The sequence below is a fragment of the Elgaria multicarinata genome, chromosome 3 (assembly GCF_023053635.1).
Source record: "Elgaria multicarinata webbii isolate HBS135686 ecotype San Diego chromosome 3, rElgMul1.1.pri, whole genome shotgun sequence".
NCBI classification, from domain to species: domain Eukaryota; kingdom Metazoa; phylum Chordata; class Lepidosauria; order Squamata; family Anguidae; genus Elgaria; species Elgaria multicarinata.
The window spans coordinates 150,040,981-150,054,752 of NC_086173.1; the positions used below are offsets into that span (position 1 = coordinate 150,040,981).

The 13,772-nt window shown below is 44.3% G+C and overlaps 2 protein-coding genes across 2 annotated transcripts in view; one reads left to right on the forward strand and one right to left on the reverse strand.

The window, feature by feature from the left end:
* LOC134395521 (butyrophilin subfamily 1 member A1-like) overlaps window positions 1–1,238 on the forward strand; it is a 21,632-nt gene extending 20,394 nt beyond the window's left edge. The window contains exon 4 of the mRNA XM_063121687.1: window positions 1,200–1,238. Coding sequence (XP_062977757.1) covers window positions 1,200–1,238 — 39 coding nt within the window. The remainder of the gene's footprint in view (window positions 1–1,199) is intronic.
* The window catches only part of LOC134396010 (uncharacterized), an 11,090-nt gene extending 1,676 nt beyond the window's left edge, over window positions 1–9,414 (reverse strand). The window contains exons 1-2 of the mRNA XM_063122330.1: window positions 9,314–9,414; window positions 1,228–4,466 (exon numbers count right to left, since the gene is read on the reverse strand). Coding sequence (XP_062978400.1) covers window positions 1,259–4,387 — 3,129 coding nt within the window. The 5' untranslated portion in view covers window positions 4,388–4,466; window positions 9,314–9,414 and the 3' untranslated portion in view covers window positions 1,228–1,258. The remainder of the gene's footprint in view (window positions 1–1,227; window positions 4,467–9,313) is intronic.
* Between the last annotated feature and the right edge of the window lie 4,358 nt (window positions 9,415–13,772).

Below are 13,772 nucleotides of genomic sequence, written 5' to 3' on the forward strand. Positions count from 1 at the left end.
TCCTCCTGAACAGTTAACTCCACCCCTTTTTATACTCTCTCCCCAGAACTGAAACCATACAATCAGGTAACCTAAAACTGGGGAAATGAAACGTAACTCCTTTAGGGGGTAAATGAAACTCAGGAATGCCCCCTCCCATCAGGAGATTTTTGGGCCTTCAGGCTTAAACCAAACCCAAGCCTGTGTAGGCCTCAAACCTTCACAGGCTGCCAGCAAAATGACAACTGAGAAGGAACAGACCTAGCCTCCTTCAGCAGGGAGTTCTCAGGGGAGTGGCCCCTGAGAAGGTCATGTAAGGAACAAATGGAAGGTTTTCCCCCTCCTCTGCAGAGCCAACAGCAGATACAGATTCAGACTAAGAAATATTCAGGGATTAGGTACTCCCTTGTCCAGCACTTCAGGCTCACTTAAATTAGGAAGTACCTTCAGCTGATCTGAAATAGCATTTAAGAGGTAGAGTGATCTAATCAAGGGAAGCCATGTCACAACTGTTTGCACCCTTAATAAACTCTGGCTGTGTTCAGACAACACGATAGTCAACGGTGGGGTAATAATCAACTTGACAGATGTTTATCTAGGGGGTACTCCAACCGTGGTGTGAATTAGGATCAGCGTTGAGATGACTATTAATCCATGCTGAGTTGACTCACTCATGCCCTGCTCTCTCCCCCCCCCAAGTTCTCCTGCTAGTATCCCATCAGCCATTGCTGCCAAAAATGCATCCTGCCAGCTGGACTAGAACAGCAGCCATCGCTTTGACTGCTCTTGCCTTGCAACTCTGTGGCTGATGAAATAACTAACAGTGGCTGAAGAAATAACCAACGGTACTCTCCACACAACGTGATAACCAATGGTGGTTCAAATAGCCAACTCTGCACAGCGTTGATTATTTGCATTGGTTATTTTGGCCAAATATCCAACGGTTGGTTAAAAAACACCCTCCACACAACATGATAATTAATAATCAACTATCAACTATTTAAACCACCGTTGATTATCGTGTTGTCTGAACCTAGTCAAATTCTTCCTCCCAAATTGCCATTACTGCATTTTCTACCTGCCTTCCTCATCCACATTCCATGAGAAGTATGTTGACAATTAAAGACAGAACAAAACTTTCCGCAATTTGGGGTGGCTGGCTGCTTGCAGTGCCCTGATATTAACATTCCTTAATTTAGGATTTTTTTTCCAATTTGCAGGCCACATGTGCAAACGTATTGTACTTACCTGGGGAATAATCTTCCAATTCCATTGTAGCTTATTTGCTGAAAGCGGATTGGCAATTCTGGCACACAAAAGCTCGGGGGATGTCTTCGGAATCAATTCCTAAGCAGATGCAGTGGTACCAGCCCTTGCAAGATTTGCTACAGTATACTACGGTCAAGTTCTGGCTGGGCCTCATACAACAGTCCTTCATAAAACAGCGTGACCGACAGCCCTCCAACAAGGACGGCAAAATCTTTGAGCAATACGTAAGTGTGTTCTCAGAACCAGGGGGACAAGATCTTGAGACATGGATGTCACTCTTTTGGAACATTGCTTGTTTCTTGAAAGTAGCGTCAACTATTTCCAGTGGGATGTACCCCTCTTCCTTTTCAAGATAGGTTTTCCCGCTGTATTGAACTATTTCTCTTGCAATCCAGGGCCTAATGAAAGCCATGTCGCTTTGGTTGAACTGTAATTGGACACCAGATGTGACCAGATGTGCGATAGCACATGTGAAAGGCCCACAGTCAGTGGAATTGTCTTGCCTCGGTATATCAGTCGGTGCAAAAAATGACCAGTCCTCAAAAGTATAGGGTTTTCCGGAATCCAGCTCATAGAGATGCCCTAAAAAGGATGTTATGGCCGTGATGATGGTGCGATCAAGCCCGTGTTTGGAATCCAGGTACAGCATGGTCTTCGTTTTTAAAATTATAACGATCAATATCCAGTGGACGCGTTGGTCATTTACTGGAATGATGAGGACGTCCTTCTGCAGCACTCCATATTTCATGCAGAATTGCATGGTTTGTACCGACAGACTTTCACACATTAAGGTCTGCATGAAGTGGCAACTGAGCATGAAGACAGTTCTGCCATGTCCCAGTTCTTCGGCCAAGATCATTCTGGAGGCCAGAAATGCGTCAATGATGCGATCGTTCACCCAGTTGGATCCCTTTAGGGTTTCTAGGTCATAATCATAAACATAGATATTTGCCACAGAACCAACCAGCCCTCTCTCTTGTAGGACAAGTGTGGGGAAGGTACAATTATACCACGGGTCTGACGGGCAGCTATGTGATTTGCTCAGACGCGTTTTGTTATGTGGCAAGGTCACAGGGCTCCTGCTAAAGACCTCGTTATCAGCCTCCGTACACCCTTTCTCAGAACATTTTAGCGGGGACTGCGGTTGTTCATCGCCCACATCCATCACCACATGCAAGTTTTCTTGTTCTAACAAGTCAGTCCCGACAGCTAACAGAACTGAATCAGATGCTGGAACTCCAGCGACATTCTCCTTTGTTCTAGGAAACTTTCTGCCAGATCTTAACTTCTGCCTTTTACGTTGTTTTAGCTGTGCAAACTGCAGCCTGTGACGCTTACGAGGGACAGGCGGTAGACCAATAGCTTTCCTTGCAGCTCTAATGTGACAGCAAGTCCTGGACGATGGGCAGGTACAGCTCTCTTTTGGGAAAAGGTGAACTATATAACTCCGTTCTTTTGTTCCCCTTACCAAAAATGCACCAAGCTGCGGACAAAGCGTGACTAAGGTGTTCTGTGCAGCAAAATCCGCCCGTAGTTCACGAGAAGCTGAAGGGGACTTCCTGCCTTTCTCCTCGGTCCTCGGCTCTGGAAATTCTCCCTTTTGCAAAAGGTGCATGATTTGCAAAGGATCGCAAGCCATACGTGGAAAGACTGTAAATTCTGGTGATCTTGAATGCTTGATGAATTGCGGGAGCAAATGCAAGTTTCCTGTATTGCATAACCCATGCAAGGTTTCCGACCAGTAAAAATACTGCATGGCGTACAAGGACAGCACTATCACCTCCAAGGACGTCTCCTCCCATCCCGAAATTCTTTTGAGAGCGGCGTGAAAACTTGGCGGCATATTTGCGGTGATACCACCTTTTTCATGATGTATGTTCATATCTTTTAGAACCCAGGACCCAGCGTTTACAGTTATCGTCTGGTGCAGTTCCTCTCTGAAGTAATCAAAGAACGCTTTGCTCCATTTTCTGCCAAGCGACTGCACTTTGGAGGTATAGTCCTGCTCTGAACTTGACCTTAGAAGGTTTGAAATATCTGCAAGGTACCTCTTGGTCTTCCCTGAACTGGTGCCATGTTTTTTCAGCCAGCACTTGACGTTCTGACGGAGGCGATTCCAACACATCACTCTGCGGCAATGCGGCAAAACACCATCTAACGCGTTTTTGATTCCTTTTTCTCCGTCGGTTGCTATCACCACGTTTTCTGAATCAATCGAAGGGCATTGTTCTAAAAGGCGCACAAAAAGCCTCTCATGGCTGTCCTCCGTGTTACTATCACATACCATAAACATGACGGGAAGTAATGGCGATTCACTGAAAAGCACATTTTTAAACAATAAAGTAGACAAGTAGAAGTCGCCCACCTCAAAAGTTTCGGTGTATGAAAAAAGGATTGGAAAATCCGGATTTAATTGTATTATTTCATTAATTTCAGAGAGAACGTCCTGTAGGCCCATTACAAGAAGCACTAAAGGTATTATTGTATACTCATGGATGAAACCATCCAGGACTTGAGAGAGTTCATAGACATTGAACAAATCATCATGGCTGATTCGTTTGCATTGTCTTTCTATTTTAAGTTCATTTCTTCTCTGCTCTAAGTTTTGGGGATGAGATACAGGTGTATCGGTTGAGTCACTTAAGGGCTCACTGCAAAAGTCTTCGTTAATTTGGGGAGGTTCAGGATTTGCATCCAAGATCACTTTTCTTCCTGAACGTGTGTGCATTCCTCCTAAGTTTTCCTTCCTGTTTCCAAAGGGAAGCGCCTGGAATTCCTTCTCGTTTCCTAAATAGTGTAAAAGAACCAATTCACAAGTCCCATCCAGAAGTGTATAAGAGTGTCGAACGAAGTGTCTAGTTCCTTGTGCCCTTTTGATTTTGTGATATATCTTCTTCACTTTGGGATCCTTTTTGGGCCAAAGTCGGACGCCATTACTGATCCAAGAATATTCATCAGACCGCCAATCATTCCTCCTCTGAGGAGAGTCCTTGAAAGAATAAAGGAAGACGTCACCCCCACAAGGCTTGCAGGGTGGATCAGTAATCGTTTTCTCATATTCGGGATGGGTTAAAATATCATGGACCTCTTCCACCGTAAATGGAACACCTCTTCTACAGTATAAAAGAGTCTTGGACATTTTTCCCTGTCGAATTTTTGAAGCCTGTTCAAGAAATTTCCGAAGAATGCAGTTATCGGTGAGTTCGTCTCCTCGCACACTGTAGGGAAAGATACAGAAATTAGGTGCAAGTAAATTTCAAACAACCATCCATCTCACTAGCTCAACACCCCATCTTAGAAACAGCCAGTACCCAAAAAACCAGCGTTGAAAAATCAAATGTTTACTCCGATTTCTTTCACATTATGCCCCATTTTACTTGTACTTTGCATAACAAAGGAGATGAAAGACAACTTTGCCATGGCTGTGAACAGGATCGCCATTTGCACTTTTGGTTACATTTCAAATCTGACCCCAAATCTTACAATAATATGGTAACTAACTGAGCCTGTGGTTATCATAAGGGTCCATGTTTTTGTGCTACAGCGGAGCCATGAAATACAAGATCTGTGATATTTAGTGTGCAATCTGTTGGCTCAGTTGTAATTTGATTGTGGTCTTGGGGAGGAGGCGCTGTACAAAAATCATACAAATTCATGAGGATCTATAGTATGGATCCAGATTTTTGCAATATGGTTGCACCACAAACACCACAAAGATCCAAGGTGTTATGATGCTGTCCATGGCCTCAAATGGAACCTCTGATTTGGTGGTGATTTGGGAGACATTCAATTTTAAAATACAGAGAATCCATGAGAAAGTGGCCCAGATCTGTGTTTTTGCACCATAGTGGTGCCCGAAAGTGCAGGATCCATCATTTTTATGGCGCAATCCATGGCCACAGACGGCATTTATGATTTTCTAGAGGTTTGGTAGAAACATGATCTCTGTATAAAAATCATGGAAAACCAGGTATTCTGAATCCCAGTCCAGCACTCTAAGCACTACACCACAATGTTTGGTTGACATAATGTGTAAAAATCACGAGGATTCGTAAGGATCAGTGACTTGGATCCAGGCTTTTGCGTTATGACATCGCTAGAAAGCTCTAGATCTCTTAACTTTTACAGTGCCATCCGTGGGCACAGACGTGATCTGTGATTTTATGATGATTTTGATGGCCCATGGGGATCGGTATTTTTCATTTAAAGCCTTTTTATATCCCACAACATTCCTTCTCGTTGCCTTCAGCCCTCAATCTCCATCACTCTTAGCTGTCAGACAGTCCCCTGCTCCCTCAAAGAACTCCGGCCTTTCTCTCTTCCTGCCCCACATGCACAGAGCTACCTCTCAGAACACCTGCAGGAGGTACCTCTGTCACTTCCTCCCTCCTCAAAATCCCGCCTTGTCTATGAACCCTTTGGCAACCACCGCCACCCCTAGTTTCCATATAATAAAGCTAATTTAAGCCTGTAAGAAAGTCTGAAAATAACTGGGAGGGGAGGAATAACACATTATTTTCTCTTGTCTCCAGTTCTATTGTTTTCTAGAGTCAAAGTTTTAGATTTTAAGTACCTTGGGGCAGCGACCAGCCCTCTTCTACTGATCAATAATGATGGTAATACTGCTTTCATGGAATTTTTGGCCAGAAAGGCAAATAATAATAACAACCACCTGCCTTTCTGCCCAAAAAGTCCATGAAAGCAATATTCCCATCATTATTGACGCTGGATCAGATCGAGGGTCCATCTAGTTCAGTATTCTGTTCACACAGTGGTCAACCAGCTGCCCAAGGGGAAATACAAGCAAGACACAAGTGCAACAGCACCCTCAGCATTATTATTACTACTACCACCACCACCACTACTACTACGTTTCTATATCTCCCAATAGCCAAAGGCAGCTATAAGGACTAGTCTCTTCCGGCAGGCCTACCCAGATGAATTTTAAGATGTCCCATTATTATGTTGTATCGGTTTTATAAGTTTTTAATCAGTTTTATGCATTTTATTTAAATGGTATTTTTGTATTAAATGTTGTTTCCCACTTTGATCAGAGGGAGAGGCAGGTAAGATAGACAGACAGATATTATGAAAGCTCTCTGGGCTTTTACAAAAGATTTAGTTCAACAACAGTAACAACAACAGACTTTAAAGGGGGTCAGAGCAAATCAGTGGAGGACAGGTGTGTGATGGAAATAACTATCTTAAGACTTTCCATCTTGGAAGGCCAGAAAAATGCCTCCCTTTCAAAACAGCACTTACTTGGACCTATGTGCAGAATGGCATAGTCCTTTTGTTGCCCTGACAGATATGATAAGATCTTTACCTTCTTGTTTTTAGGATTAGTTGTTAACAGGTTTAAAGGGGTTAATTAACTGAACTTTTGTAAAGCTGGAGAGTCACACCTGCCAGATGAGATGGGATATTTGCAACAGTGAGCAGTCTGTTCTCTGACTGGCTCAGCCATGCCTTTCCTCCCTCCGACACAGCCAATCCTGATTGGTTCAAGTCCAAAAGTGGGTGGGTGTCCCCTTCCTTCCTCCAGTTACACTGGTTTTGCCTATTAGAGGAAAGCCAGACCATTCAAAAGGCTATATAGATATGCAGATACAGAATTTTTTGTCTGCTCAAGAGACAAAATTTGTCTCTTTGGGGGCTAGAAAGCTCAGGAATTCTTTGTCTGCTCAAGAGACAAAATTTATCTCTTTGAGGGCTAGAGAGCTCAGGAATTCTTGGCTGACTCCCCTCCCCGCCCCCGTGCCACCCTTCTTAGAAGAACAAAGTAGGCCTGGAGCCATTTTCTTTTTGAACTCAAGAAATGCTTTCCTGCAAGTCTGGGCTCGTCTACACCAAGCAGGATATTGCACTATGAAAGCAGTATATAAACGGCAGGAGCCACACTACTGCTTTATAGTGGCATTGAAGTGTACTGACACATACCATATACCACTTTCATCATGTTATATCCTGCTTGGTGTAGATGTGTCATGGGCCCCGACAGTTGTCAGTGCACTTCAGTACCGCTATAAAGCAGTAGTGTGGCTCTTGCCTTTTAGATACCACTTTCATAGTGGAATATCCTGCTTGGTGTAGATGAGCCCCAAGTCTCAAAATTGTAGAGTGTGGTTGCAAGACGGTTGAACTGCTATTCATGCATGTGCATCTGTGTGTGGGAAGGGGAGGTTAAATTGTTAATTACACCTTGCCTATAAATCCTGATTCCCTTTAATTTTTTTAAAAAATTACATTTCTATGACGTATTTTGTGGATGTAATTGTAATGAACTGCCTCTCTGAGCGGTTCGCTACAATTACATCTACAAAATGCATCATAAAGTACAATATAAAGTGTAAACGTTTAAAATCGCTACTATTTTAATGGCTCCTATATCAGAAGAAAAAAGGTGATGTAGAGGTTACCCAAATCAATTGTTTAAAAACTAAAACAAACAAAATTTTCAGGCTGGGCAATCCTACACATACTTAGGTGGGAATAAGTCCCATATAAACTTCTCCTGTTGACCTACAAAGCTTGTCACAGTCTAGCTCCTTCCTTTCTTTCCTCTTTCATTTCACTTTATTGCCCCGCTCGTGCTCTCAGCTCATCGAATGCCATGTTTCTTACCCACCCAAGGGTCTCTACTTCTCTTGCTCGGCTTCGTCCATTTTCTATTGCTGCCCCTTATGCCTGGAATTCTCTTCCAGAACATTTGCGAACCACAAGTTCAATTACAATTTTTAAAGCTCAGCTCAAAACTTTTCTTTTTTCTAAAACTTTTAGAACTTGGGTTTGACCTTATTTTTATACTGTTAGTTTTACTCTCCCCTGTGCCTGTTTGGTACATTCCCTTCCCTTTCTTATTGTTTTATTTTGATTTTATTAGAATGTAAGCCTATGCAGCAGGGTCTTGCTATTTTATTGTTGACTCTGTACAGTGTACACTGATGGTGCTATATAAATAAATAAATCATCATCATCACTGGAGGCTCCTATATCAATGGGACAGTGAATCTGCTCCAGTTTTCAATCAGAAAAGCCTTGGAGAGCTCCTTTAGAGTTCTGACTGAAACCTAGAGAAGCTTCACTGCCCCACTAACATCGGAGCCACCAGCCTCCAGTGATGGGACTTACTCCCAGCTAAGTACTGTATTTCTTTGATTCCCGTATAAACATCTCTAAAAACGGGGTGCTTCTTAGAATCGCGGATGCGTTTATTATTTCTTAGAATCAAAGCTTTTTTTCTGTTGGTGGTACTGAAATTAGTGTGCGTCTTACATCGATGGCGTTGGTATGTATAGGATTGCCCAGCCTGAAAAAATGTTTTTGTTTTGTTTTGTTTTAGTTTTTAAACGATTGATTGATTTGGGATAACCTTTTTCTTTGAGTTCAATGAGGCTTAGTTTTTAAACGATTGATAGATTTGCGGTAACCTTTTTCTTTGTGAGTTCGATGGGGCTTACATCATTACACAGAGGTAAGGGGGGGAGGGACATCCTAAACGGGGTCATAGCATACCGAAACATCAAACGCATATGATGGTTTTGCATCCTATGACCCTTTTAAGAACATGTGTGTGTGTGTTCTAAAATGTGGGAGAGAAAAAGGATAATTTATTTATTTATTTATTTATTACATTTTTATACCGCCCAATAGCCGAAGCTCTCTGGGCGGTTCACAAAAATTAAAACCATAATAAAACCACCACCATGTTAAAAGCACAATTACAAAATACAGTATAAAACGCACAACCAGGATAAAACCATGCAGCAAAATTGATATAAGATTAAAATACAGAGTTAGAACAGTAAAATTTAAATTTAAGTTAAAATTAAGTGTTAAAATACTGAGAGAATTATTATTATTATTTATTTATTTATTTATTTATTTATATAGCACCATCAGAGAATAAAAAGATCTTCAGCTGGCAACGAAAGGAGCGCAGTGTAGGCGCCAGGCGGACCTCTCTGGGGAGCTCCTTCCACAACCGATATTTTAGCACAACTGGGTCTCTTACATACAGAAAGAAATAGCGGAGTTTCAAAATCAAGCAAATGCAAACACTAACCCTAAACTCTCCTCCAGGGTCCAGTCCGGTCCCGTCGCGCACCTCGTAGTCCCCAGGTACGGAAAGTTTGGCTGCTCCTCTCTCCCATTGGACGAGGGGGATCTTCCAAAACGGGGGCTGCGATCCCCGGACCAATCGCGGGCCAAGCCGCCTGGGAATGCTCGGGGGGGATTCAAGGGGCCCTTCCTTTCCTTTCCTTTCCTTTCCTTTCGTTCTCTGGCTTTGCCAGTCTCGGCGGGCTGCGGAGGCTGCTCTGAGCGCCGATTGCGCCGAGGGGCCTTTGTGGATTTCTGCCAGCCGCGCCGCGCCGTCTAAGGGAGCGAAGGCTGCAGCAACAACCACCACCATCCCATGCAAGCGGCCTTGCGAGAGTAAGTCTCACTGAGTGCAACGCGCCTTACTTCAAAGTAGACCCGCATACCTCTGATTGCGCTGTCAGTCCTACTGGGTGCAGGGGGGCGGGGGATAACTTGCTTCCGAGTAAACGTAGGTTTTGGGTGGAGACTAATACGGAAGAGAGAAAGGGGCGGGTTCTGTGTCCTTTCGTTGGGAGGAACCGGAAAGACGCCAGCATGCTCTTGCTTTTCATGGAAGGGCGCGCGAGCCTGCGTGTAATCACTGGCGTGGCCCAGTGTGGCACGTGGATTAAGTTTGGTGGGGTGACCCTATGAAAAGGAGGACAGGGCTCCTGTATCTTTAACAGTTGTATTGAAAAGGGAATTTCAGCAGGTGTCATTTGTATGCATGCAGCACCTGCTGAAATTCCCTGTTCATCACGACAGTGAAAGCTGCAGGAGCCCTGCCCTCTTTTTTTATCAGGTCACACTAAGTAGGTCTCCTGCAGCTTTAACTGTTGTGATGAAGGGGGAATTTCACCAGTTGCTGCATGCATGCAAATTAGATTGTAAGCCTGAGGGCAGGGACTGTCTTTTTTGCTAAGTGTAAGCCGCTCCGAGAGCCTTTTTTGGCTGAGGAGCGGGTATAAGTATGATAAATAAATAAATGACACCTGCTGGAATTCCCTCTTCTGTTCAATTGTTAAAGACACAGGAGCCCTGTCCTCCTTTTCATTTGGTCACCCTGAGTTTGGCAAAATAAAAATGAGAGGGTGGGGCTGGATAGGTCATCTTGCTCCTTCTCCCACCCAAATTCTAGATTGGGTGTTGTAAGAGGGAAGAATGTAAAACGATGATCCATGAAATCAAAAAGGGAGCCTCATGAATTCATACGACTTTTAAAGAGGACACCCACGAAAACCACAATCCAATCACAGGGCCAAAACCGTCTGAGGCCTTTAAAGAGGGCAGGCGTATAAAAAGATGAAATAGTTGGTTGTATCCACGGTTAGAGTAGGCCCATTGAAATGAGTAGCACTTCACTAACTTAAGTCCCATTCATTCCAATAGGTCTACGATAAGTGGGACTAACGTTGGATCTAGCCCAGTGACTCTGAGGATAAGAGAAAACGAGAACTAGCAATTACCACAAATTTCCTTTTACTTACCCACTTACTATGACACGGATGAAGAAACTCAGGCCCCAGGTTCTAATCCCATCCTCCCAGGTTCCCCCAATGGCCTCACACCGTTTGTCCACTCAGCAATCATTTGGTGCCTTTCCTAAGGTTTAGTTACTGGCAGTAAAAGCTTTAAATGAGTCCCAGTACTGGGAAAAAGGCGGGATATAAATAAATATAATAATAATAATAAATATGCTGCTGTTGTTTGGTGTTTTGGGGCCTACCCCTCAGGCTGAAAAACCGTTCCCCACCAAAGTGCTGTGGTGAAAAAATACCTTCCACCAGCCCTTCCTGTATGGCAGGGCGGGAGAACCTGTGGCACTCCCAACAAAAGTTGTCAGACTCCAGCTCCCATCAGCCCCAGCCAGTGGACAGGGATGATTTCAAAGAGCAACTCCCATGTTTTTTGCCTGTGCTATAAATTTTATATTGTGTGGGTTAGACACTGCTGGTTTGTGAGAGGCCCCAAGAGGGCAGGAAGCTAGCCCTGAGACTTTGCGGCACCTGGGGAGAATGAGCCTGTGTTATCTCAAAAGTAGATGGCCTTGCTGTCTCTGGGCAAGTTATCTCCTGGCCTCAAGGCCATAAACCACTTGGTGCGAAGGGAGGGGTAGAATGCCTGCAGGACAAACACCCACCTACCCAACCCGCCGCCTTTTCCTTCAGCACTCCTTTCTAAAAAGTTGGGGGGAGCACCAGAGTATATAAACCTAGGGAGGGTTTTTAGCAGGGTCCTTTGTTCTCATCCTGCTTCTGGAGGACGTATTCAAATTTCACGTGGTTTATGAAAAGGGCCCCTACGTTAAGTAAGTAGCACAGGCAGTTAGAGTCTTTTTATTTTTGTCTGTACGTGGGTTTCCAATTGTTTGATGTACTTTAGACTCTCTTTGTAATTCACTTGTTATTGCAATCTTCCAACACCCCTTTCCCTCGCCTTTAACATGTGCGGTTCTTTTCAGCTGGATCAGTGGAGACCATTGTAGTTCTGTGGTTGGCACTACTAACCTTTTTGTTTTGGACTCAAGGAATTGGGAGAACCAGTTTGGTCTGTACTCCTTGTGCCCAGGGGCAAGTACCCTTGAGGATTCTCTCTCACTCAGGTGGGGTGCCATGGAGGGTGGCAGCGGATGACTGAAGTGGTTTGGTTGAATCACATTTGCTTTTTGCCTTGTTTTACGATGACAGAAGTTGGATTACAGATTATGTGCAGGACCACAAGCCCTGCTTGTGTTTCCATATTAAAAATGTTCTTCCTGCATTGGTGCGTTCTCTCTCTCTCTCTCTAAACCGGCTGTTGGTTTTTGTCATGTTGCAGATTCCAGTTCAGCAAGAATCCTTCACCATCCTCAGGCAGTCCCAGAAAAGGACCAGGAGGCAAAACTAAGGCTGTTATTTATGCTTCAAGGAGAGATGCCCATGGCAACTGGAGATCTCATTAAGGAGCTCTGTCACGAAGTGACGTGTCCCATCTGCCTGGAATACTTCAATGATCCTGTGATCCTAGGCTGCGGGCACAATTTCTGCGAGCCCTGCCTCGTCCAGTACTGGGAAGGGTCCGTCATGACCAGTTCTTGCCCTCAGTGCCGAGGAACGCCTCTGGAAAAGGGCTTCAGGATCAACTGGCAACTAGCCAATATTGTCGTGATCGTGAAGAGACTTCAGGAAAGAAAAAGAGTAAAAAGTGGAAACAAAGGAGTGTGTTTGATACACCCGGAGCCCCTGAAGCTCGTCTGCGGGGACGATAAAGTCCTCTTCTGTATGGAGTGCAGGAGGTCCATGAAGCGTGAAGGTCACAACATCCTTCCCACGGAGAAGGCTCCCCAAGAACGTAAGGTAGGGAAGAACCACAGTGGGCAGGAATTGAGATCTGTAAATAGACACTTTCTAATACCTTACACCACTTGGCCAGTATTTGGTCACACTTTAGAATGACCAAGGCACAGAAGGTAGAATGGGACGATGCAGGTAGAAGACAGAGGCATTATTCTCAAAGTGGGGGTCACTGAGGTCAGGGAATGGGCTTAGCCCGTATGCTGAGCCTCCCTTTACTTCCTTGTTGATCCATGAGTGGCTGCCATTCATGTCTATGGGCAGAAGTAAAGCACTGCTCTTGGGTGCTGGTGGTGGGAAGAATGAGCGAGGGAAACCTTTGGAGAGGGGACCTAGAAGTTAAGAGGAATTGACTGGGTTCATAGTCAACAGTTGGTTATTGTGTTGTCTGTCGGGACTTTTTCACACCACAGTTGGTTAATTGGCTGAAATAACCAACACAAATAGCTAACACTGTGCAGAGTGGATTATTTGAATAACCATTGGTTATTGTGTCATGTGTCAGGCGCAGTTGACTATTTTGTCACACACCGTTGGTTATTTTCTGCCGGCTGTCGCTCTTGTCCAGCTGGCAGAATTCGCAATGGTTGATGGGATACCAGCAGGAGGACTGAGGGAGTGGAGAGAGGGCGGAGGATATATCTGTCGAACACACTGTTGACTAATGCTTGATGCTGACCTTAATCCACACCACGGTTGATTATAATCATGTTGTGTGGAGAGTACCCCCTCGATAATCAACCTTGGAATTTACAATTAACCCACCACTGACTATTGTGTTGTCTGAACACAGCCGTTGTCCAGCACATCTGGCAGGCACCAGGTTGGGCATAGCTGAACTGTTCAAACCACATATGGGTTGACCAAGTTCAGAAATAGGATATCAATAACTGCCTCCTATATTTGTATTATGGCTCCACCTCCAGTTGCCCCAGACTGAGACCAAAGATGCAGCCATTTGCTAAGCATGTTAATATATTAAGTTCATTAAAAAGTCAATATGGACGTGAAGGAGAAAAGCTAAGGTCCCTGATTTTTCCCAAGGACCCACGGTAAATTCCAGGAAAACTTGACCCTGTAAATGGCCTCCCATCCTTTTGCTCTGGAAGG